The sequence below is a fragment of the Biomphalaria glabrata genome, chromosome 14 (genome assembly GCF_947242115.1).
Source record: "Biomphalaria glabrata chromosome 14, xgBioGlab47.1, whole genome shotgun sequence".
Classification (NCBI taxonomy): domain Eukaryota; kingdom Metazoa; phylum Mollusca; class Gastropoda; family Planorbidae; genus Biomphalaria; species Biomphalaria glabrata.
The window spans coordinates 12,008,748-12,035,189 of record NC_074724.1 but is presented as its reverse complement, the minus strand read 5'-3'; the positions used below and the strand labels follow the sequence as shown (position 1 = coordinate 12,035,189).

The 26,442-nt window shown below is 36.3% G+C and overlaps 1 protein-coding gene across 3 annotated transcripts; it reads right to left on the bottom strand.

Annotated features, from left to right (window-relative positions):
• Positions 1-258: 258 nt before the first annotated feature.
• On the bottom strand, positions 259-18,897 carry LOC106065347 (uncharacterized). 3 transcript variants are annotated; one of them, XM_056009511.1, is made up of 4 exons: positions 18,719-18,897; positions 7,043-7,213; positions 3,205-3,293; positions 259-1,223 (listed from the first exon to the last, which is right to left on the bottom strand). In XM_056009511.1, exons 3-4 carry the CDS (start codon positions 3,236-3,238, stop codon positions 292-294), a joined length of 966 nt encoding a protein of 321 aa, XP_055865486.1. In that variant the 5' UTR covers positions 3,239-3,293; positions 7,043-7,213; positions 18,719-18,897; the 3' UTR covers positions 259-291. The 3 variants fall into 3 exon arrangements, with proteins under 3 accessions (XP_055865486.1, XP_055865484.1, XP_055865485.1); XM_056009509.1 differs by having other exon boundaries at positions 3,205-3,278; positions 18,719-18,894; XM_056009510.1 differs by lacking the exon at positions 18,719-18,897 and adding an exon at positions 15,497-15,754 and having other exon boundaries at positions 3,205-3,278.
• Between the last annotated feature and the right edge of the window lie 7,545 nt (positions 18,898-26,442).

The following is a 26,442-nucleotide window of genomic DNA, read 5'->3' as shown; positions in this document are numbered from 1 at the left end:
AAGTTTGTTTATCTGATGTCACTTACCTGCTAAATAGCTTACAGATAAATTTACAGAAACGGAAATGCAAGTTTTATCATACAAATTATAAATGCCAAGAAATGGAATATGAACTTGTAAAATGTTCTTAACTGGAAAGGGAACCAAAGGGTATAAATAAAGTACAATGAATATTTTTACAAATTAATCACTGTTCAAATAAAAAAAATACTTTGGTTTACAATTTAGTAGAAAAAAATAATACTTAAGAGATCAGAATTGAACTAAAAACAGGATTTTTAATACAAGGCATTAACTGTATGATGTCCAGCCTTTGCAAGAACAATAACCATGTTTGTCCTTTTTCAACCTACAAGCTTTGGAGGAGCAGTTTGTACCATCAACCTTTAATTTTCCCCTGTGTATAAATACAGCGCTGTGTGTGGGGGCCCCGAACACCAAGACAGGGGCTCCACTACACCCTAAACAAGTGTGGGCTGTGTAGTTGTAAAGCAGATCACTTGTGACAGGTTTCTTGCCAAAAGGATCCCTCTTGACCCTCTCTCCTACAGATATCAGTTTGGGGCCCCCATGAGGGTGCGAAATAATGATTACCAAAGTACTCAGAGTCCATTCTGATGTTTGCCACCGGTGGAATGTCTTCTTCTTTTGCTTCATTCGGTCGTAAAGTTTATAATAAAGACTGTCAAAAGCAGCGACTCGTTTCGTTAAAACATCTGCTGTGTTCGCATCCGGGGCTTGACACTCAAGAACACAAACATCGCTTTCTTCGTCATAGTGATATATGTTTACGACATTCATGGTCTTTCCGACATTGTTGAGGTCGTTATAGTCTAGAATGCAGGTCAGTTGGATCTCTTTATTGCGACAGTATTTACCAATATGCCAAGCTGTCATCACGAGTACAGCCCCGTCTTGCCCGGTAGAACCGACTCGATGAGAAATGCTGCTATTCTCGACGTGTACCACTCTCCCGCTGGCGGACTCACATAACTTTCCAGAGGCCTGCACCTTGACCACAAGCGGGTAAAGGACGTGGACGATGTCGAACACATCCTTTCTGTTGTAGACGTGGGGCAGATAATGTCGAGCCACTTCCGTGATCCTTTCATGCCGAAACGGGTGATCGTTGTATGCGAAATTGTTGAGTGGTACATACTTGGCATGGCATTGTTTGTGTTTGCAAGCCTCTAAACTTTCTTTATACTCATCTTCACCACATACTAAAAAAAAAAAGTCAAAGAAGAATGGATGTCAGATTAAAATTTAAAAAGTCTTATTACATTCTACAAGCATTGATCTGTTTCATCATTTATTTGTTATAGTTGTATAGTAATAAACCAAATCGAAGTCATAGTCATATAAAACAATGGGATTGGTCTCATTCGATATACTTGTATAGTGAAGCAGCTAACAGCAGATGGCCTCTGAAAAAACAGACATCAGGAGAGCTTTCACGGAAGTTACATAATTAAGGTCCAAAAAAAAGCCCTTGACGAAAACTTAAACAGACCAGGTCAGGACAACAGCTTTGACTATATCAGATGAGGAGAATTTCGACATAATTTTGAATAGGAATACAAAGTAGGTTGGTAAACTAAAAAGCCAAATAAAATGTCAATTTATTATCCTGGATTTAGGTGACCAGGTGTAATATCCCACTGATTCCTCGCAATTGAAGACAATGTCGATGTCTTGCAAGGTCTGTATTCACTGGTATGTAAATTATGCAGCTGCATACAGTCATATGGCCTCGCATTGCACTATTAAAACGATGCAATACTGCATTAGGCTTCGCTTTGTTGCTCTCACAGCGCTCGTACAGGACATCTAGTGGTAAGGGTAGCCCCTTACAGGAAACATTCTCAATTCGTAAAAATAGGGCCTCCTTTATCAACATGTGAATGACGACAATATTCCACAGTCGATGTGTGTTGAGGCTATTGTATACTCAAATGCAACTTTGTTCTAAGTGTATGGTATAAGTAATGTGTTAAATGTTTTGTTCTTGACTGAATTGACTCTTTTATCTATAGTGGGGGAATTTTGCACTAAACGTTAAGCAAGCTAACCACTGTTTAGTAAACGCTTATGATTTTTTGCAATACCGTTTATGTTCTTTAAGCAATGAAGAAGAGAAAAAGAAGATAAAGCGGTATTAAGAAATTCAATGATGATATAACATAACCTGAAAAAATAAAACGTACGACAATAAAAAAAATGTATTAAAATACTTCGCTTATCAATACGTCCATAGTCTTTACACAAGATGCACCAAAAAGCTTTATTTATGGATTTGTCTCCATAGATGAGATTCTGCAATACTTAAGGCCCACTTGAGTTGACAAGATTCATATATAGCTAGCCGAATGGCGTTTCAGCAAATCACAAAAAAAAAAAGAGATTTCCTTGACACAGCTTTTACTCATCTGTCTCATATTGAATCACATGTAGCCTGCAATTGTTGAAATCTCCTGAAGCAGTGATGCCAACCTCACTTATCCCGCGGGCCATTTTCGTTTCCAACACTCGTGTTGCGGGCCACATCAACAAAAAGATAGAGATACGAAATGTAATTAACCTGAAACTATACTATTAAAAAGTAGAAACCTATGGATCTAGTACCGTAGTTTAACAATAGTACCCGTAGTAGTTTAACAATGGCACCCGTAGTTTTACAATAGTACCCGTAGTTTTACAATAGTACCAGTAGTTTAACAATCTTTTTATTCGCGACTCAAATCAAGAATGCCGTATATATGTTCTCCTTTTTGTTTGAAACAGCCGCACTATCTTTATGAAACAAACTTGTTGGCTTTTAGAGTGTTGCGCAAACAAGTAAAGACCCTTTCACTTTTCCTTGTGGTTTCTAGATTGTGAGTCCCATCACATAAATGATAAAGGCCATGGTACCAATCCATTAGAGAAAAAATTAGAGCCCTAACGTAGGTTAAGATACATTCTTCAACCACTTCATTTGTTTGCACCAACGTTTGGCGGGCCAGATCTGGCCCGCGGGCTGTATTTTGGACATTACTGTCCTAAAGTGTATTTATAATTGTGACTTCTCACATTTTATTCATTTTTAATGTTATGTGACTATCTAGTCCCGTACACACTTAAAAGTACACAATATGGTTTTGAACAAATTACATTTTGTTATGAAGTATAATAAAAGTAAAAGAAAAAGAATTTAGCATTTACCTTCAAGTATGATTTCTTCGTAGTTTTTCGTCATTCTGTTCAAGTTTGTGACATTACAAGTTGCATGTTTTTACCTGCAGAGTGCAATACTATATATATATAATAGAGTCTGTGTAATATTGTTCTAACTCTGCCATGCACACCGCCATCCAGGCTAGTGTTAGAAGGTGCGCACTGTGATAGACTAGACCTAAAAGGATGTCAACATTAGGAAGAGGAGAACGATGTCCGCCCAAGTTGAGAGCCGAAGTGAAAAGACTGTGCCTAAGAAAGATGTTGTTTTATGAACTTGTGATGTCGTCTAAATAAAGATATATGTGCCTCGTTGGGTTGCCTCACTTAAGTTATTACAATATATATCCCAAAATGTTTGTCTTTTTTTTTGTTAATTCAATTATTTATCTAGTAAAATATAGTTCTGCATAGTTTTACTTAAAAAAAAATTGCTTTATACTACTTAATATATTAATGTAGTCAGTATATATTCTCTCCAATGAGGATTGTGAAGTCAAACATTGCTAGCCGCATTGTTCTTCAGAATAATTACTTCTCTAAAATGACTTGTTCTTCAAAAACATCATTGCTCTACGTTGTTCACCCTATAAAATATGCAAATATGGAGACGTGGTGTCTGAGAGGTAAAGCGCTTGGCTTCTGAACCGTGGTCCAGGGTTCAAATCCTGGTGAAGAGTGAGATTTTTAATTTCGTGATCTTTGGGCGCCTCTGAGTCCACCCAACTCTAAAGGGTACCTGGCGTTAGTTGGGGAAAATGAATGCGGTCGGTTGTTGTGCTGGCCACATGACACCCTCGTAAACCGTAAGCCACAGAAACAGATGACCTTTACATCATATGCCCTATAGACCACAAGGTCTGAAAGGTAACTTTATTGTTTTTTAATATGCAAATATAGGTTGTTAATTTATAGCGTTTGCCAGTATTATAATAAAGTTCAATTGTTGCATCACAAGGTTTAAAGCGAGTGTAATATAAAAACTTTATTTATAACAAAGAAAGGACACATATTGAACTTTCAACTAGCGAACGCCTTCATAAGCGAACATTTCGGATAGCAACCACGAAATTTGCTCAATAATGTGCATCGGATACCGAACAAACATTGAATACTGAACATACCTTGGATACCGAACAAACCTTGGATACCGAAAACTCCTTGAATACCGAACATACCTTGGATACCGAACAAACCATGAATACCGAACATACCTTGGATATCGATAAGCCACGACAAACCGATTTCTTACAATGCCACACATTCTCATGGTGAAGCAGTAATTCTACACTTTCCTCCCCCCCCCCCACACCTCCATCTACCCACATCGCAGTCAAAACGGTAAGTTATCTTAAGTTTAAAGGCTATATTAATTGTTTCAATGTTTATTTAACTCCATTAATAGAGTATCGGAAGTCTTCTGATTTAAAACACGTACCTATTTAATGTGCCTATATAGCCTGTAGCTTCCAAAAAACAGCTAGTAAACAGGGGGTTAGATCTAATAAGATCTATTTCCTTTATTTCTGATCGGAAAGATCAATTCGATTACTAAACATTTCGTGTGCCAACCAACTTTTCAGATAAGATTGTGGTTGTTAGCTGTGGTTGCACTTATATATCTATCTCTAACAATAAAACTAGGAGTGAAACAATGAAGATGTTATGAACGTCAATCGTCGGGCTGGTTTTTCATGAGAATATTCATTGTAACCAACGTGAACCTTGTCAAAGAGTCAGCGATCTTAGCACGAAGAACTGAAGTGATTTTAATGAAATTTATGTACACAACAGCTTTTGGTTGGGAGAAGGAAGAAATTCACGAGTTCGAATTCTAGTGAAGATTGTCACACGGAAAGTGAGACAGTAGAGCACATTCTCAACGACTCCAGGGTGCTCAGAAACACATTCGAAGATACGGCTAGTCCTGGAGCAGATATAACTCGTGCATGCGGGAGTCTTGCCCTGTACGGAGACAAGCTAACCCTACAGAGCACCCTACAAAGCACCCCACTAAAGGAGATTTTAAACTCCAAACCCTCTAGAAGGGGTTTTAACTTAAGGCCCTTTGTAAGGGTGTTTTAAACACAAAACCCTTTTTGGCTAAGCTGATAGAATCTGGTGACTATTGTATGCTTTAGTCTTATATTGAATAGGGCTTTTTTTTTTTTCGTAAAAACTAACTTTAGTTAGAGGGGGTTTTAAACTCAAAATCCCCTTTGCTACGCTCATGGAATTTGGTGACTGTCGTTTGCATTATTTCTTTTCTAAAAAAGGGGAGGGGTGAACCCAAGGAACCCCTCCCCCGGCTACGCCCATGTCTAGATCTAGTAATTGAACATCAAATATAAGCACGCTCGTCTCGTAATTATTATTTTGCAATATTTAGATGCCTCCTATAGAAATATGTAGGAAATCAATCTATTTAAATGTACATAAGATGATTAAAATCAGAGGTCAATTATTTCGATCTAGGATTTTCGAAAAAATTTTCTCAGTGGAAACTAACATAAAATGGCTTGTTTTCATTGTTCTGTGATTAATAGCCCATTTTAGTACCGAAAAAAGTGTTTTTGCTTTATTTCTAAACTTTGAAAACTAAAGATCGTTACTTTTCTAAGACAGAAAAGATCGATTATTCTAGATTCGGGCCGACTTCCCTTACAGCTTGAAAAATAGTTATATATATAGCAATCTATATATATATAGGTCTGTGATCTTATCATTATCGGATAAGAATTTGTTTCCGTTTTCCAGTCAAGATATCATATAGGATTTTTTTTCGGGGGGGGGGGGGGGGGGTTTGGGGGGGGGATTTTTTTCTTTTTTTGAACCCCAAACCCCCCCCCCCCTGGCTACGCCCATGTATATATATATATATATATATATTATATATATATATATATATATATATATATATATATATATATATATATATATATATATATATATATATATATATATTATGGTGTTGATTTGCATAAAACATGATACAATTAGATCTACTTATACATTTAACGATCTCAAGTTTGTTTTCAAACCCACACATAAAGGGACCAAAGTTTGATCTATACTAGCGTATGTAGTGGTATACATAGATTGTCAAGGTCATAAAGTCAAGGCTAGAGGTGTTGATCTGGTACCTACTACGATTAAAATTGGTCAGACACAATAAACAAAAAAAACCCATAAAGAATACATTTTTTAAAAAAAAAGCTAATATTAATTTTAATTATTTTGGATCAGTCATATAATTTTATATTCTGGGTTTGATCGACCAAGACATATAAATCTTTGTGCTAGATATATTTTTACCTTTTTTTTTAAGCTTTTAATTTTCTCAATGCGCTATGATCATATCACTAGTCTGGAACAGTTGTGAAAAGGGGGGTGGGAAAAAGGGGCCGTCTTGGTGAATGTTTACATGATCGTTTTTTAAAGGTACTCAGTGCTCAAGATTCCCCAGGGGACTAAATCAACTTATACCAACATAAGCTTTTATAAAAATAGCTATACTCAAACATATTCATGTCCTTACACGTGTTTGTAAAGGTAAAAATAACAGTCAACATTATTTGTTTATTATGAATCGATCTACATTTAATCTACTTAGCTCTTGTGTGTAAGAATCAATTCACTAACTCAAAATTAATGCAATAACATTCGAAGGCTAAACTTGTGCTAATTTATATGAAATAATATTAAACAACCAATAGGAGTAGCCAGGATTTTTAACATGGAGTAGGGATTTGGGGCGGGGAGAATTTTTTTCCTTTACACACATAAACACAAACACACACACACACATTTACATACATATACTTACTTGGATGTAATCAATCTTTATAAATACAGTCTCTACATTTTTGCGCACTTCTTTTGTGCCCAAAATAGGAACGACAGTAGACAACCTTCCTTTGTCAGCTTGGGGTCAGATCTCTCCCAGCGGTGTCCGAGGCATAGCCCCGGCGCTAAGCATTATCTCTTGTATTTCAAACTAAAACAAGAAAAATATTTTTAAAAATACGTTTCTATAGACACAGCTAATATTAAGTACTAGACAAATATTACCCGCTGCCCGCGGGTCTTAACTCGCGTATTGCTGATATAGTAACTGATATTATGCATTTGAAACAGTTAAAGAAAATAATAATGTTATAAGTAAATCAAATACATGAATTCATGAATAAAAAAAATATTATGAATGGAGCTAAAAATAGCTTATTGACCTTATTGAATCTATGTAAAAATGCTTTAGAAAAACAAATTTGAATGTTAATTTGATTAAAATATTAAATGAATGGACTATAATTAATATGTTCATATGTTAAAGTATAAAACTATCTTTGCGAAGAGAAGTTGTATCATCTTAGAGTGGAATTAGAGTTTTAGACCTAGGAATAGAGAGATGTGTAACATTTCGCGTAATGTCTAACGAAAGAATGTTCGTCAGGAATTGTAAATTCGCAGATATAAGGAACGAATTTATGTAAAAATGCTTTTGAAACACACATTTGAAGCTTAATTTTATCAACTAATAAATCTATTGACTATATTTTGTATTTTCATGTGTCAAAGTAAAAAACTATCTGCGCATATTGTAGTTTTAAAAATTAGATCTAGATCTAGATCCTTTCGATCTTTTCATGTAAATATTGTAAACATAGCCTACATCGATGAAGTTTTAATGCTTTCATAGAGTTGGTCAACTTTTTTTTTTTAGGGTCTTAAGTTTGTTTTAGGGCACAATACATACACTACAGTCTAAGTTAGTACCCGACGAACATTTCTGCCAAGTTTTATCAAGATTGGTCAAACGATTTCTCTTCGTAACATACATACATACATACGCCTTACTTTCTACTTTATAATATAAATAATTGCATCAATAACTTTAGGCCACTGCAACCTATGCGGTCGCTATTGGCCTCGTGCTTTCATAGGCCCCGCGCTAATTCTAAGTGTAAATTATTAAATGAAACCATTATAACTTTTATATAATAATAAGGTTTCATCGGCCTGATTTTCAGCGCATCCAGAAAATCTCATAAAAAGGCAAAATATACAAAAAAAAGTCCTGCATATCTCCTGGAATTATTCAAATTTCCAGAAAAATGGACATTTTGTCATTTTGGGGTGCCAATTAATAAAGACAGCATTGTGAGCTTCCATTTAATAAAAATTTTCTTGCAAAAACGAAAGTATTTTCTTATTTAAAAAATCTTAAATTTGACATTGTGCTTATCCCTACCCAGACTAGGCCCCGTGCAATTCGTTTTGCATAGGGCCCCGCAATTGCTAGAGCCGGACCTGATCAATAAGTTTTGATAATCATCAAAGATGTAATAGATCTAGACTAATAAATCTAGAAGATTGACTTAATTCATGGTAGTATAAATAAATGCCATTGCTTGACTCAAATGGTAAAAATAGTTTTGCTTTACTTTTATTGGGAAAAAAAAAGGGGTAACCACAAAATCCATTTTCCTACGCTTATGGAATTTAGTGGCAGTAGCTTTGCTTTTTTTTTTTTTTTTTGGAAGGGGGTTTTAATATCCAAACCCCTTGTCTACATTTATGGAAAAAAGAGACTGTTTTTCTTTAAATTTTTATTGTAGGGAATTTTAAACTCATCGAATATCATAACTGTAGTTTGCTTTAGTTTTTTTTTTTTACATCGAAGAGGGGGTTTTAACTTCAAAAAACCCCGGTAAGGGACAGTAGCGGATCCAGAACTTTGGAGTGGGGGGGGGGCGAATTTTTTCCAGACCCCAACCCTAACGCCCAGTAAACCCTAACCCTAAGCCCCGGCGCCAAAAGCGTTTTCTTGCATTTTTCACTGTTGAAACGCATTCTCCTGTCATCTACAGTTCATTATTTATCAGTGGGGATCGCACCGACGCCAAAATCGTTTTTTAGCATTCTTAACTACAGAAACGCATTCTCCTGACATTTACAGCTCATTATTTATCAGTGGGGTTCGGGGCAAGGCCCCGACGCCAAACGCGTTTTCTTGGATTTTTCACTGCTGAAACGCTTTCTCCTGTCATCTACCTATTAAAAAATGAACTTTTCAATAATGTTTTACTTGAAAAAATATTCTAATATGAATTAGAAAGGCCTTTACTACAATGCAAATAAAACAATTTGAAGATACTCCACATATTTAGATTTAGACTTTGAAGATCGCCGACGAAAAAAAAATTAGGATAATACTTTTTTAAAATTTCATTTGTAAGTGATACATTTTGTTCAATAAGCATGTTTGTAACTTTGTTTTGTTACAGAACCATAAGTCAAAGCTCTAACGAAAAGTTTCGGAAGTGGGAGGAGAAATTAAGTGGACCAATTAGACTCTACTCTAAATTTGTTTACATTTTTATTATTGAAGCATAAATTATTAACTATATTCTCAAATTTATATAACTAGAAAAATAGCAGATTGAGTAAAGGTTGGAAAAAGGTGACTAGGAAAAGAATATTTTGGTTCAGAACTCATCTCAATTGTTACTCTTATTCTGAAAAATTTCGTATGAATTCTAAATTTTTCAAAGCAAAGTCTTTCTTTAAAAAAATATGATAAATTTATGTGAAATTACATATACTCTGTGGCCATAGTTGACTATTTTGTTTTAAAACATCATGTTTTCGCATGGAAAGGGGAGGGGCGGTAGAATGAAAACGATTCCCCTGGCAATCAAATCATTAAATAAGAACAACCTGGTATAAACTTTGTCACATGTAAATTTTGAGTGAGTCTGGTGTGAATGTACACTTTGGTTTCTTATAGTTATCATGTTTTTGTTTGGTGTAATGCACAATTTGTAAGACAAATTTCCTTACGGATAATAAAGATTATTATTATTATTATTATTATTATTATTATTAATCCTTGATCCTTTTTATAATTTCTGCTAATGATTGCATTTGGCATTAAAGAATAAGGCTTGTGCGACTCGATATAAGAGTTTATTTTATAGCACATATAAAGTATATTAGTGACAGATTTTTCTAATAATTTTGTAATTTCTTATCCATAATTCAAAAAGAAAAAGCATTGGTTTGTCCGATGGGCGGAAGGCGATTGCATGTATCACCCCTTCCACCTAGTACAACCCTTTTTCATTTTATATTTACTAATGATAGAATTTGAGATTAGAGTGTGGTGTGACATAATATACAAATGGGTTCACATATCAATACATAGCTTATATTATATAGATATTCATCTAATTTTGTTTACAAACTATTATTTCCCCATAAAAGTAGGACCGCCCCCCCACACTCAGAGGATTTAGGTGGGAGTGGCAGTAGATGTATTCGCCCCCCCCCCACCCCCACCCAATCGGAAAACAGGGGAACGACATAATATAAAGATCGGTTTAAACAACAATAACACGTTTTAATCATATAGATTATTAAATTGATTATGTTAGCAAGCTGTGATTTCTACAAATTTATTGGACCGCACCCTCCACTCGAAAGTTTATGGGGGGGGGGGCGGGATTGATGCCATCGCCCCCTCCAGACCCCACCAAATTGGCCAAAATGCCTAAAGGGGGGGGGGGCGAAATAATCTAAAAATAGGTTGACATATAAATAATTAACATATATTATTAACATAAGCAATAAATTCGTATACAAATTGTGTGAATTCTGGAGTGATCGTTAAATGAACTTGTGTGTTACCCGTGCTTGTAATCGTGCTAGTATTTGTAATCGTGTTCGCATTATCGTAGTCTGTGAATCGTGACCAGTCTGTACTGTGTTATTGTGTGTATCAGTCGTGTTTTATTGAAATAAAGCCTTGTTTCTAAGGTTATGAATTGACTTAGTATATTACAATTTATTTCAATAAAACCATTCTTAAATGGACAAGTTTTTGCGTCCCAATAGACTGGATGCTGATCCTAGTTCAACTAATGCTTCAGTTACATGGAAACATTGGATTTCTTGTTTTGACAGATTCGCAACGAAGGTAGGGGCTAGTGAAAGCGAACAGTTTGACCTGCTATGCAACTTTGTGTCTCCATCCTTATATCAGTATATTTCTACCTGTTCTAAATACTCAGAAGCAAAATCTATTCTTGAGAATTTATTTGTGAAGGCCCCTAATGAAACATTGGCCAGACATTTGCTTGCAACTTGCAAACAAGAAGTCGATCAAAGTCTTGATCAATTTGTACACAAGCTGAGAGTGATGGCCAGAGATTGTCAGTTCCGAGCTGTCAGTGCTGACAAAAATGAAGAGGACGCCATTCGCGATGCCTTTGTTAGCGGCATGCGTTCGAGTGTAATTAGACAGAGGCTTCTTGAGAAAAGATCCCTTGACTTGAAAATGGCTTTAGATATTGCCAAGACTCTCGACATGGCCCAAAAAGAATCCAGTTCGTTTAGTACTCCGTCTCAATTGGTAGAGTCATCTCTTTCGTCATCGGCAATCTCAACCAAAGAAATGGTGGACTCAGAAACAATCGCAACAGTGAATACTAAATGTTTCTTTTGCGGAGGTAGTCGGCATCTCAGAGCGAAATGCCCTGCCAAAGACTGCATGTGTCATTCGTGCGGGAAAAATGGACATTTTTCGAAGGTTTGCAGGTCTCGCAACACTCCTATAACCAAAACAAAAGTCAAAACATCTCCTAGCCACGAGATTAAAAGACAATCTTGTAAAGATTGTAGCTGCATTAAGGACTCTACACATCTAACATCACTAATTGCTACTTCGTCTGTACCTGGTTTAACTAAATCAACAGTACACATCTCTGTAAATGGCGTGAACCCAAAAGCCCTAATTGATACAGGTAGCGGGGAAAGCTACATTTCTTCAAACATACCAAGAGAGTACGATTGGTCAGTGACACGTTCAAAGCACAAAATTTCTATGGCGTCATCTCAACTGTCAAGCGTCACAAGAGGCCACACGTTTGCATCGCTAAAATACAAAGGGGAAGTTTACAATCAATTCAAACTTTCGTTACTAGATGAACTTTGCACTGATGTAGTGCTTGGGTTAGATTTCCTCGCATTACACAAAGAACTGATAATTCCATTCAACGGTGGTCGACCTGCATTTCATGTCTGCTCGCTCAATGCTGTTAAGGTAGAGGCACCACAATTGTTTGCAAATTTATCCCCTGATTGCAGACCTATTGCTACTAAATCTCGTCGTTACTCCTTCCAAGACACACAATTTATTAAAGCTGAAGTTGAGAAATTGATACGAAACGGTATCATTGAACCTTCCAAATCACCTTGGAGAGCTCAAGTCCTTGTCACGACCAATGAGCGGCACAAAAAGCGAATGGTCGTTGATTATAGCCAAACTATAAATAGATTTACTTACCTGGACGCTTACCCCATGCCTAGAGTGGATGAAATGGTAGAGAAAATTTCCAGGTATGAAATCTTTAGCACATTGGATCTGGAGAGTGCTTATCACCAAATACCTATCCAACAGAGCGAAAAGAAATACACAGCCTTCGAAGCTTGTGGTAAACTCTACCAGTTTTGCAGAATACCCTTTGGGGTCACTAACGGTGTAGCTTGCTTCCAGAAAACCATAGACACTATTATAGAAAAAGAAAAGTTGTCTGACACGTTTGCCTATGTCGACAATGTAACAATATGTGGTACAGATGTAGACTCCCATAACAAAAATCTGTTGCATTTTCAGAAGGTAGCTCTGGAATACGGAATAACTTTCAACGAAAGTAAAAGTGTATTTGCTACTAAGAAGGTAAAGCTGCTTGGATATGAAATATCCAAAGGGCATTTGAAGCCGGACCCTGATAGATTTCAAGCTCTGCGAGATTTGCCACCTCCAAAAGATCTGAAGTCTCAGAAAAGGATTGTAGGACTTTTGGCATATTATGCTCACTGGATACCAAATTTCTCCGACAAAATGTATCCTATAATGAAAAATCAAATTTTTCCTGTACCCACAGAAGTAAAAACAGCGTTGGAAGACTTGAAAGAAGAATTGCAGAAAGCAGCAATTTTCACCATAAAGTATGACCATCCTCTAATTGTGGAAACTGACGCTTCTGACATCGCAGTAGCTGCCACTTTAAATCAGGAGGGAAGACCTATTGCATTCTTCTCTAGAACTCTTTCACCTACTGAAAGGCATCAATCTGCCATAGAGAAAGAAGCCACTGCAATAATTGAAGCCATACGCAAATGGAAGCATTATTTGTGTGGCAATCATTTTACCCTTATTACGGACCAGCGGTCTATTTCATACATATTTAAAGACACTCATGACAAGAAAATTAAAAACGATAAGATACAAAGGTGGAAATTGGAACTAGCAAGCTTCAAGTTTGATATACAGTATAGACCTGGGAACGCCAACACAGCAGCAGACACCTTGTCTAGAGGGCACTGTGCAACCATGACGAAACAAAGTAGCCTGAAGACGTACCATGACTACCTGTGTCATCCAGGTGTCACTAGACTTCTACATTATGTCAGGTCAAACAACTTACCCTTCTCGGTTGAAGAGGTCAGACAGACCATTCAACAATGCAGAACCTGCAATAGAATTAAACCGCAATTCTATAAGGAATTTGCAGGTACGCTCATCAAGGCCACACAGCCGTTTGAAAGAATAAGTGTTGACTTTAAAGGTCCTTTGCCATCAGCTACTCGCAACAAGTATTTGTTAACAATGATTGACGAATATTCGCGGTTTCCATTCGCTTTTCCCTGTCCTGATATGACATCTAAGACAGTAATAAAGTGCTTCGACCAGTTATTTTTCCTCTTTGGAACACCCAGTTACATCCACTCTGATCGTGGCACATCATTTATGTCCACAGAAACTACAGAATATCTACATTCTAAGGGCATAGCCACTAGCAGGACAACGCCCTATAATGCCAAAGGAAATGGGCAAATAGAAAAGCTGAATAAAACATTGTGGCAGGCTATTTTATTAGCATTGGACTCAGGGAAGTTGGAACTATCACAGTGGGAATCTGTGTTGCCCCAGGCACTTCACTCAATTCGATCATTACTGTGTACTTCTACTAATGAAACTCCACACGAACGGATCTTCAAATTCAACAGAAGATCGCCAACGGGAACATCCTTGCCTACTTGGCTACAGAACCCAGGCAAAGTATTACTAAAATCCCCTGTAAGATCTTCAAAATTTGACCCATTGGTACAAGAGGTTGAACTTATTAGCTGCAACCCACAGTACGCCCATATACGATTTCCAAACGGCCGGGAGGAGACAGTGTCGCTTAGGCACCTGGCGCCAAAGGAAAGTTCCACGAACGACTATTTCGAACCAGAGAACGGTATTCTGCCTCAAGAGGTCGGTGACTCTTCGGATCTCTCACCAGGGAGTCGCTACGGGCCTGAAACTATCAGTAATTCACAGAGTCCCACCCCAATGATGTACAACCAGCCAGAAGTCATCAGTGACTCACAGGGGAGCCACCCAATGCCAGAGGCCAATATTGACTCGAGTCCCGTACAGGACAGTTACGACTTGCAAGGAGAAAAGTCTACGCCAGAGATACCTCCGGATCCTTCCCTTCAGGCGCATGGTTATAACCTAAGACCCAGAAAGAAATAAAGGAGGGGTGAATGGAGTGATCGTTAAATGAACTTGTGTGTTACCCGTGCTTGTAATCGTGCTAGTATTTGTAATCGTGTTCGCATTATCGTAGTCTGTGAATCGTGACCAGTCTGTACTGTGTTATTGTGTGTATCAGTCGTGTTTTATTGAAATAAAGCCTTGTTTCTAAGGTTATGAATTGACTTAGTATATTACAAATTCTATACTAAAATTCAGAAGGGGGGGGGGTCGGCCGAGTGGGGGGGGGGGGCATCCGATCGCCCCTACCGCCCCCCCACCCCCTGGATTCGGCAGTGGTAAGGGAGGGGGTTAAACTCAGTACCCCCTTTAGCTACGCTTTTTCTTTATAGAAGAGGTAGCTTTAAACTCTAAGCCCTATGAAGGAAATTTTTAAACTACCCCCCCCCCCTCTTTGGCAACGATAAAGGTATGTGGTGATTGTAGTTTGCAAATAAAATTTCTATGCAATGAAAAAAGAATAAGCCAAAAAAAAACAAAAACAAAAACAAATCAGTCGCAAAATTCCACCCTCCAAGGGAGGGAGGGGGAGATTAATTTCAGGATGTTCAACCTTAACTCCCTGACTACGCCCATGTAGCAGCCGCAAGTAATTTTCTTCCATGTATTTATTGTACACAAACAAAGAGCATCAAGTAGTAGTATAAAGTTATTTCAAAACAAACTTACATTAAGTGGGTCTGTGAGAAGCGTCTGTAAATGTTCATCAATGTGTTTCCAACCCTAATGTAGTTCCCAGTAGCTAAAACCTACAAATTTCACAGTCCAGCAGTGTTGACCTATTTACGTTACGTTACGTTTCGTTACATTGTTCAAAGTCTAACATTTTGCCCCATCTCATTACAACTGTTTACAAAATATCGGGAAAACCAACTATTACTTTACTATAAATAGCCTAATAAATAGTGCATTAAAGACATTTGGGTAAGTAGGGCAGTAGCCTTTGTTTCGCGTTTCGAATGTACTTTTCAATGTCGCCGCAAGACCAAAATTGTTTGTGGGGGATATATGCTGTGCATGGCTCTCTAATATACTGTAATATAACGGACTTGAAACTGTCCGATTTACACATTAAAAAGTGCCATTGGAAAAAAATAATTTTTAAAGACTTTTTAAAAAATAGTATTGCAATATACAATAGTAGGCTTACGGTCATGTTTGCATTAACGATAAAACTATGAGGCATAAAATCTTTCCGAATCCATTTTGTTCAATAATTTTGTTTAACTTTTGAACTTTTTCTTTCATGGGAGGCTGTAAATACCAGTATTATTTACGAAATTCGAAAGACAATGTACATTTCCTTCAATTTATCTCCTTACAAACCTTATAACAAGTCACTCTGTCTGTCTGGTAAAAAGTGTGCACACGTTATTTCTCCCACACCCATTCTCGGATCAATCAGAAACTTTGCACAATTATTCATTGACGTAGACATGACATGAATCAATAAAAAAGAAGTAACCAATGACACAATTAACCACTGGTTATTTATTACTTTTTCAATAGTAACAAGAGAAGCTAATACTTCAGTATTCACATAATGACTAAATTTGCTGGGTTTAGTCCCCCTGAATAATTGTCAACGCTATTTCTCCCTCACGCATTCTCTGATCAAGTTGATACTCAAAACAATTATTTATTGTACCTAACAAAAATACTCATTAGTCTATTCAATATAATAATTAATTATTTTGATATCGAAAAAGGAAAATAGCTTGTATTTTATTGGTAGATATAGTATTTATAGACGGAGTTCTTCCCCTTTATATTACCTTCTAGAAGAATATTTGTCTATTTTCCTTGTTCTGTCTGTAATCTGTAATTGAGTAACTGCTTAACATCTTTAATGACGTTGGGTAAATAACGGATCTTTTTTTTTTCTTCACATTATTCGAAAGGTTGGGAAAACGAGAATAGAAGGAGGTGTGGACGGGCTCTGGGTGGGGTTGTGTAAACGCGTAAGCCTGGGTATGATGCGGAGACAAAATAACAATATTGATAAGAAAAGTTTTTTTTTTTTTGTTGTTTTTTTTTTAGACCTGGTAGTCTGGATAGATGAGGCCGGTTTGGATGTCTGTGGTTCGAGTCATTGGAACATTTCTGGTTCACCATATTTACTTTACCTTACTTTTTTCTCTCAATAACTTTAGTACTTTAGCTCTGCTGTTGTATGAAACACATAATCATATTCATAGTTGGTGTCAGCACTGATCGCTAGCTTCAAACTTCATTTATTTCTCACCCAATTGTAGGACTATTTCCTCTTTTGGATTATTTTTTTGTCAAAAGATTAATTCACAATATAACTCAACTATTAACGTTACACTTGTTTTCACCATTGTCGTATCCTTGGACGCAAAGCTTTGAATATTTATTCTATTTCTCAAGCTCGTCGAGATGTCCAAAAAAGGTTCAAGATAAATCCCTTTTATGAACCTTTGACCCGTGGCCAGAAAAAAGGGATTGGCTCTTTACCGACCCTTGTGTCTGGGGGACAGGTATATTTCACCGTGGGGGGTACAGTTCCGTAATCTGCATATTTTTAATCAGTTAAAAAAAATATTTCTTTTTTTTTAATGGTGAAATTGGTTTTGAATACAAAATAGCGCCTGGTAGAGGGGAGGATCCACGAGTTGAAAGCACGATGAAGACATAATGAATTTTAACTCTGGTATTCCCATACAAAAACAAAATTTAATAAAATACTCTGAAAGACACAAAGATAAAGGCACATTCCTCGTCCCATATGCTAGGACAAATTTGTACAAATACTCCTTCTTCCCTAGTGCTATTAGAGCATGGAATGGTTTGCCTGAGCTAGCCAGGAAAACCAGTGACTTGGCAGAATTTAAGTCATTGGTTAATATGCATGACTAAATGCATGACGCGTAGGACGTAATCATCTTCTTTTTTGAAGTAACGTCTGTATTATATAAGATAAGATAAGATAAGACGTTAATAAGTCTCCGCCCCCCCCCCCGACTCTAATGGTTGGGCCCCTACCTGATATTAGTAAGAGTAAGGGTAAGCGGTTGGTCACTGTGCTTGCCACATAACACTCTCGTTAATAGTTGTGCATTACAAAAAAAAAACATGAGTTAATTGGCTGCTTAGTCTCAAGGCTACATTGTCAGTTACTCTTAAACTCTTTAATTCTACACATAAAAATAATGAAAAACAAGTTTTTAAAAAGTGTCCAAGTCGTTTTAGTCATATTAACAGGTATCAAGTCAACATCCATAGCCTTGACTTTATATATAAGTAGACTATGCATATTTGAATATGCATTAAACGGTTTATGGGCCTGCCGTCGATGTTAATGTAAATTATAAAGTTGGTTCCTATGTCTGTGCATTAACACAAATGAGATCGTTCAGTTTTTAAGAGGTTTTATCATTTATTACAAACATCAACAGCATAATAAAAAGAATATCAATCAATTATATTTGTATAATAATAAATTGTCTTGATTTTAACACTACTAACACACAAAAGACACACACACACATGCATACACTTTTTGTCAAGGCCACGAAAATAAAAACGACGCAGTTTTTTTTCTTTAGACATTGAAATAGGTCAGTCAAAGCTATAAATAGCTTAAAGCTAAATATGTTTATATTCATAAAAGTTCGAAAATAAAACAACACTTAAGATTCTTTGATATGAATTGATTCACATTAGCTCTAGTGAATCCGCGTGTTACAATTATTACACTCCCTTTAAAGTTTAAAAAAAGATTCCTACATTTAGCTTTTGAACGCTAAACATGTGCAAGTTGACACGGACAATGTTTAGATGTAACGAAAACAACGTATAACAATTTCTTCATGTGTACACTGACTATAAGAAACAATTATTATTATAATGTTACTTCAACAAACTTACATTAGGTAGGTCTATGAGACACGTCTGGAAATGTTCACAAATGCATTGACGAAAATGACTGCAGCTTAGCACTTGGCCCAGCACAGTACACACTTCACGTGATGACCATGTTTCTAGGTCACATTATCAAAGACCTACATTTCTTTTCGAATCCATATCGTTATAAGCTGGTTACAAACAATCGGAAAAACCCGATACTTGCACAAGGAATACACAGTCATTTTTCAGTGATGCCCAAGCTACGGCCTGTGGAGCTAAGACGGCCTGTGTCGTGGTGCTTAATAATCTGATGGAAACTTCTTCACAATGAACATAATAAAACCGTCAGTTCTTGCTTTCATTGGACTCGATGTTGCGGCCCGAGGTCCATGTGTCTTAAATCAACATGAGCTCCAGCCAAAAAGTGTTTAGGCATCACTGACCCATTTTAGCGGTGCACGAAAAACTGTGTCATACGTTGGTTAACCCGCTTGTCAGAGGGCTTCTATTTTTGGATTCTTAAGCACATTTGGAAATTGCCATATCCATAAGGCACCATTTTTTAAGCTGTTTAGGAAATGCAGAGGCGGCCTTGGGGGTGACCTAGTTGATTTTAAAAAATGCATTTTTCGCTTTCAGGAAAGCGTGCATCAGAACTTTGAAAGGGCTAGAATATCACAATGTCGGATTTCAACATCTTTTTTAGTTTACAAGATCTAGACGGGACGGACGGACGGCAAAACCACACAAAACTAATAGCAACTATTCACCTTTTTGAGAATGTTGTATATTGCTTTTCTAATATACTTTACTTAGTCTATCTTTAGAGATTGTAACCGTGCCGAGTCTTTGTATTGCAAAGGAAATTAATTTAAATTGTTCTATATTATCTCTATATATTTTATTAGATAGAACAAATGAGAACAAAATAAAATTTAAAAAAAGGAGTTTGTGTTTAACATTAACTCGTAGGCGTCCTTGTGGGTCATTTGTTTTAAAACATAATGATGATTACAAACCCACATGAAAATCACAGCAATTTCAGATTTACACAAAATGCCTCTTAAATCTTGTTGTTTTTTTTTTAAAACGTTTAACCGGATATATACAAAAAGGAGGTTTTTGGAACATGACCTGTAGCTGATGTTCTTACGAATATAATAAACTTATTCTTCCTTTAAAGACTAAATAATTTTCTATCATTTAATCACATGACAAAAAATGCACTTGAAAAGGCGTTGCCGGTGCTGTTGGGACGGTGTTCAGGGTCATTCATGCATTAATAAAATTCTAAGAAATCCGCTGCCTTTCTAGATTCTTTTTCCTTTTTTTTTCCCCCTCCCATTTCCAACTCTCGAATAAAGTTGAACGTTTGGAAAATTATGCATTGTCGAAAACAACACATGAAGCGATTAAAAAAAAAACAATTAGAAGTTTATTTATATAGGAAAAGTGGAAATGAAACTTGCAATATTAATTACGAGAAATGGCAGCAATATAACGGTTCTTTCTCTTCACTCATATAGGATTTGATTTTTAAAAAATTATCTTTTAAATTTTGCTTGTTTATATAAAATAGCCGAAGAAGTTACAATGAATGAAAACAGGGTACAGTAGAGTACCCTTTTCAGTGCCCTTAATTAGGCGCGCCCTTAAAATCCCGGAATAAAAAAATCCCAGTCATTACCGAGATTCAAACCCGGGACTATTCGGTAGCCGATTGCTTTTCCACTCTGCTACCTATCCCCAAGCAGAACCTATTCTTTATTACTATTTTTAATCCTTCAGGTCTAATTCAGCGCTTTCTAGAATTGTATCCCACGTTTCCTTGAAAAAGGATGTCAGATGTTGTGATGCATGAAGAGTATAATACAAAAGAAAAAGATATTTACAAATCACAAGAAAAGATGTCACGCAATTTTAGCATCATATCTTGATCAGTGGCGTAGCAAGGTATTCGTGAGCCCGGGTTCAAGAATATGTTGATGGACCCCCCCCCCCCCTCGTGACAAAGAAATCCAGTAGTTTGTATGTTTCTGTACATTTGCTAAAAGACATCCCAATGCAAGTTCATTGCCCAACAGTTCTATTACTTTGAACCTGTGGGTCGAGGTAAAGGCTTGTGTTGTTTTTTTTTCTTGTGAATTTATGTACTGCTAAGACATCTTCGTGGTTACTAGGGTCTCCTAAACAATACTCTTCGCGATGACCGCTAAACAAACGGTTGTTGCATGCTAAGATTCAAATTTTCACTATGCAACGAATTACTTTCCCCCAATAATTGTTAACTTCTTCAATCCGCTCCTTGTTTGCATCATCCACCGTTCTTAGTCTTTCATGGTGTCTATAGGTTTGGCAAGCTTGTTGGTGAAGTTAAGTCATTAGTAGGTTTCAATACCATACAGCCACATCTAATGATAAACAAACTGATAAACATAAATGTCAGCCCTTACTTACAAGCATGGGTTCTGAACTTTTTAACCCAACGGCTCCAGTATGTTAAAGTCAACAACACCAAATCGTCAACTCGAGTACATATGTACGGGTGCTCCACAAGGTTGTGTGCTTTCTCCTGTACTGTACACGCTTTACACTAATCACACAAGAAGCATCTATGACTCAGTTAAACTCATTAAATTCGCTGATGATACTGCCATAGTCGGTCTTATTTCAGAAGACAAAACTCAGTATCGAAGCTCGGAAGAAGAGTTTACAAACTGGTGCACCGACAACTTTCTAGAACTGAATGTCACAAAAACTCAAGAACTTATAAAAGATTTCAGAAAGAAAAAAAACAAACTATACATGATCTGCAAATAAACACTACATCTATAGAACACGTGAAGGCATATAATATCTAGGCGTCATCATTGATAACAAGCTTTTGTGGGAAGACCACCTTGGAACTCTGACAAAGAATACAGCCCAGCGGCTTTTTTCCTAAACAAACTCAAAAGTTTTAAACTAAATAAGACGATCCTAGATTTTTTTTTACGGCGCGACTCTGCACAATCTGCTAACATACGGAATAACTTGTTGGCATGGCGTCGCTTCATCTAAACTGTTACACCGTCTAGAAAACATCATAAAAAAGGGCATCAAAATTACACAAAAATTACTTTACATAAAATATTTAATACATATTTTTTCATTAACTAATATTTAGCAATATTTAGGAGTTTGCCATCATATCTGGAATGTAGATAGATGCCTTCAGTGGATTTGTGGATTAGCAGTGAAAATAGCATTCCAAAGAGGGTTGGGGCCAGGACACATCCTTGTTTAACTCCGCTGTTTATACTGAAACTTTCAGAGCTGGCACCGTTGAATTGCACTGTACCCATCATATTTTGGTGGAAAGATATGATTACATTTAGTAGCTTGGGTGGACAGCCTATTATCTGTAAAATTTTAAAGAGGCCATCTCTGCTAACTAGATCGAAGGCCTTTGTCAGGTCAATAAGCCTTATATGTATAAACGTAATAAGCGTTTTCTTACATTCTTCACATCAGAGACGCATCCTCCTGACATCTACAGCTCATTATTTATCCTATTAAAAAAAACTGATCAAATTTAGTAAAATAAAGTAACTTGGGGGAAAGGGCAGATCCTGAAGTGGGACTGACAATCGAGGCACAATTATATCTTTACTAGGCTTATATATCGTAATATTATCTTCATGCTAAGCGAGACGTTCTTTTGCAGTAGGTCGGTTTTGTTCAGCGTAAATATTTCATTGCAAATACAACCGATTCGGTCCTTGGAAAGATAAGATGCCCCACAGATTTAGATTAAGGCTTTGAGGGTCCTCGCCGAAAAAAAAAATGTCTTCGAAAAATAATACTAAAAAAAAGTTCATTGCAAGTGATAAAAAAATCTTAGATTGAGTCACGGAATCGGTCAAGATACCAGAGAAGAGTGACTTTATAAAAAATTATATAGAAATACAACTAATTTTGTTCACATGTCGACATTCTTTCCGCCCCCCCCCCCCCAACCACCAATAGGCCAAAATACCAGAATGGGAAAGACATAATAAAAAGATATCAATAAAAATATCAATAAGACGCTTTTATCATATAGCTATGTAACTAATTCTGTTTACAAACTGTGAACCCCACTCGAAAGTTTAGGGTTGGAAAGCGGGCGGGATTTATGCAATTGCCCCTCCCCTCCACCCCACTAAAGCAGTCAACATACTAGAGGGAAGCGACATATTCTAAAAAATAGGTTAAAATATAAACAATTAATATATATTATTAAGATGAGATGTTCTTAAACCCAATCTTAATAAATAAACAAGGTTACAAAGACAGTTTGTGTGGAAACACAAACTCAAAATCCACCCCCGAAGTGGTTCACCCAGGCAGGTTATTAGGCAGGTTTCAATATTTTCAGAAAGAACAGCAGAATGAAATTCTATCAAAGACAAATGACAGAAAAGAATGGAGAAAGAAGGTTGACAGATCTTGTGTTGTGCCCAGCGGTCCACAGTGGCGTGGCAAGGTACCCGTGGTCCCGGGTTCAAGAATATGTTAATGGGCCCCTCCCCTCCCCCCCCCCCCCCCAAAAAAAAATGAATGTAATATGAGACAAAACAATTAAGTAATGTATATGTATCAGTACATTTATTAAAAACATTCCAATACAAGTAGTGTAGCTTTTTTTATAAGTAATGTCATTACGTTTGATTCAGTTAGGACTCCAACAACTGCCAACAAGTAATAGTGTCTTAAAAGTCAGCGTTTGTACAAAGTCTTAACAGAATTAAATGACTTAAAGATGTTTCAATTGAATAAAGAAATGTTTTATGAGATCTACATTCTACACATTTACATTTCTATAACACTTCTAGGTGGGAATTTGTTAACATTGATGCAAGCTATAACCCAATTCTACTTCCATTGTCTGTATATAGATTGAACGTTTTTTTTACCTACAAAGTAGCAAAGTCCGTAACCAGTGCATCTATATCTAAACTTTTGGCTGTTTCTCGCTGAATGGAAAGAACACCAAGTGAAGCCAGGCTGCTCTGAGTCACAGTAATTCTTAACAATTTGTTAATCCATAGAAATTTTGACAATGACTGATAAGCTGAACAAGTTGATACAAACAAAGTGACAAATAAGATGCATGCTGTGGCATTGTTTAGAAAACATGATAAAATGTAGCTGTCTATGATAAAAAAACAAACAGCCAAATCTCATATAGCTGTTTATAATAAAAGAAAATAAACACCAAAATCTCGTACACAGACTTGATGTCTTTTTTGAAAGGTTTCTTTAAAGGATTGCATCTAAACAATAGGCCTGTTCTATGGCAATGTCATCTGGGTCAAATGTGAACAGAAGAATGGTGGCGTCAGGCAACCCTTTGTCGTTTGTACTTGAAATGAAACTGGGCATAAACGACTTAAACATGATGACAATATTTTATGGCAATGAAATAAGTCAAGTGATTGTGAAACAATAAGGCTTTCTTCGAGTCCGAATATTAGAGGAGTGCAGTATTCCCAGTTGTAACCTACATATTTAGCCACATCCTGCGCAGACAAAACCATTGTCCGCCGGTAGTTGATTTAGATTTTCTTTTCGCCGTATATGTCTGTCCTCGGCAGCTATTGGTCTCAAATATGTATCCCGTGGCCTTTGTAAGAAATAACCTCCAGCTGTCTCGTTCTAAAGCCGCATGCAACCAGGTGCATTATTCATTACTTGGAGCTGATTTGATCAACTTTTGATATGTCTTGAGTGCAATGAAACATTGATGTTTCTTTTGCTTGCTTAATATTTAATGATACTTTTTTTGTTTGTTAATATTTCACCTCCTTCTTTTTTTTTTATTCTGTAGTAAACATTTTGTACACAATACAGAAGACAACTAAACAATGTGATGAAGGCTTACACCATTAAGCAGTAACTACTTTGTCGAAAAGGATATAGTTTTAAATGTTTTTTAATTAAATATTAAAACACAGATACCAATTTGCCAGCTAGATGAGTAATGAAGTAACACATAATTAAATACTTTAAATACAGAAAATAAAAGAATCAGATTAAGCTTTAAAAAATTGAATAATTATCAGATGTTTCGTAATATTAATTCGTGACCATCAGGACTATCTCTACAGCCCAAATTATTATTGTTACCCCGCCTATTTCCTTATTTTTCTGAACAGCACATTTATATATTCTAAACCAAACACCCCCCCCCCCCTTTTTAATACTAATACTATCAATGATTTATGAAGATACATGGAAAAAATAATGGAACAATCTGTCAACAATAGTCCCCTCAAACGTACAATTAGGGCTAGCCATAATAAACCCAATGGAAAGCAGTTTCTTACATTAAAGTAATCCAAGCCGCTGGAACATACACTCTTGCTTAAAACCCGGGTTAATGTTTTAAGATTAATATAAAGGCTCGTGCGACGTTTAGGATATTTTAAGGGAGCTTCTCAGATTCTATTCTATATCACACTTTACAAAATTGCAATTGTTTTTTCATTTGGCGTCATCCGTAAGTCCCCAAGTGGGCCCCAACTGGTCCAGAGTTATGGGCCCAAAAGCAATCAACCTCTTTGCGCTATTGTTGGAACGCCACAGACTGTGGGCCCCTAATGGTCGTTGGTTCGGGTTCATTGAACCCCTTCGCGCCATGGATGCTACGCCACTGGGTCCAACAGACGAAAGGAAAGGAAAGTTAGATGTGAACCAGACCTAACTGATGTCTTATAATGAATATCTAATTGATCTAATTGTTTTGTAAAATCCTTCATTTCCGTAAAGAAATAAATAATTTTTCCTTTATTTGGGTTTATTACTTTTAGTGTATGGCATTGCAATTCTTGCGATAATATGAAAAACTACTTATTAATTGTTGTTTTAAATTATGTCCAACTTATAAAAATAGATTTTTTTCTCTTTAAAAAAGAAGTAAAAAAAATTGTGTGTAAATATAATATTAATATGACAGAACTTTTTAAACTTTTGAATACAAATTTGAAATTCTACAAGAATGTAATTTTAAGAATTACACTATACACTGTACGTATTATCATTTGTAAAACGTTAGACCGTACTTTTTGCTATGCACGAGCGGCATGCCTTCAACACTACTTTGATGTCTTCGAGACTGTGTTTGGCCTGATCATTTTGCTGGTCGGCATGGGTCTTTGATGGCACTCCTATTTTGTTTTGCTCCTTCCCTCACCCGTTTTTTAATGGTTCCATTGAAATTAACGAAAAAGAGGGATGGGAGAGGTTAAGTTTTAACGCGGCAAAAGGGGAGACAATTAGCTCTTTAACAAAACTTATTAGAAGTTAACAAACACAGCCGCGAAATCGCAAACCACCCAATTTATTCATAGCTCAATATGGGTATAAAGTTCTACTTTCTGCCATTTCAAAAGAAAAAGTAAGTTTCTTGTTGTTTATTTGTAATAGCATATATCTAAAAATATTACACTTAAGGCTTACAAAAAAAATGTATTATTTAATTAAAACATAAATCTAGATCTAAATCAATTTTATACCATCATGATTAATGGCAAACTTATGCTTAGTATGAAGTCATTTATAGTGAAAATTATTACTATATTTAAAATAATTTATATAGCGCATTCACATCCGATATTTAATGAAAAGAGATTTAGAATCATTTATATTTTAAATAATATATTCATATACAAATCGCTTTTTTTGAGAATGTACTCGGAGGAAGTAAGAGTTTTTCACATTTA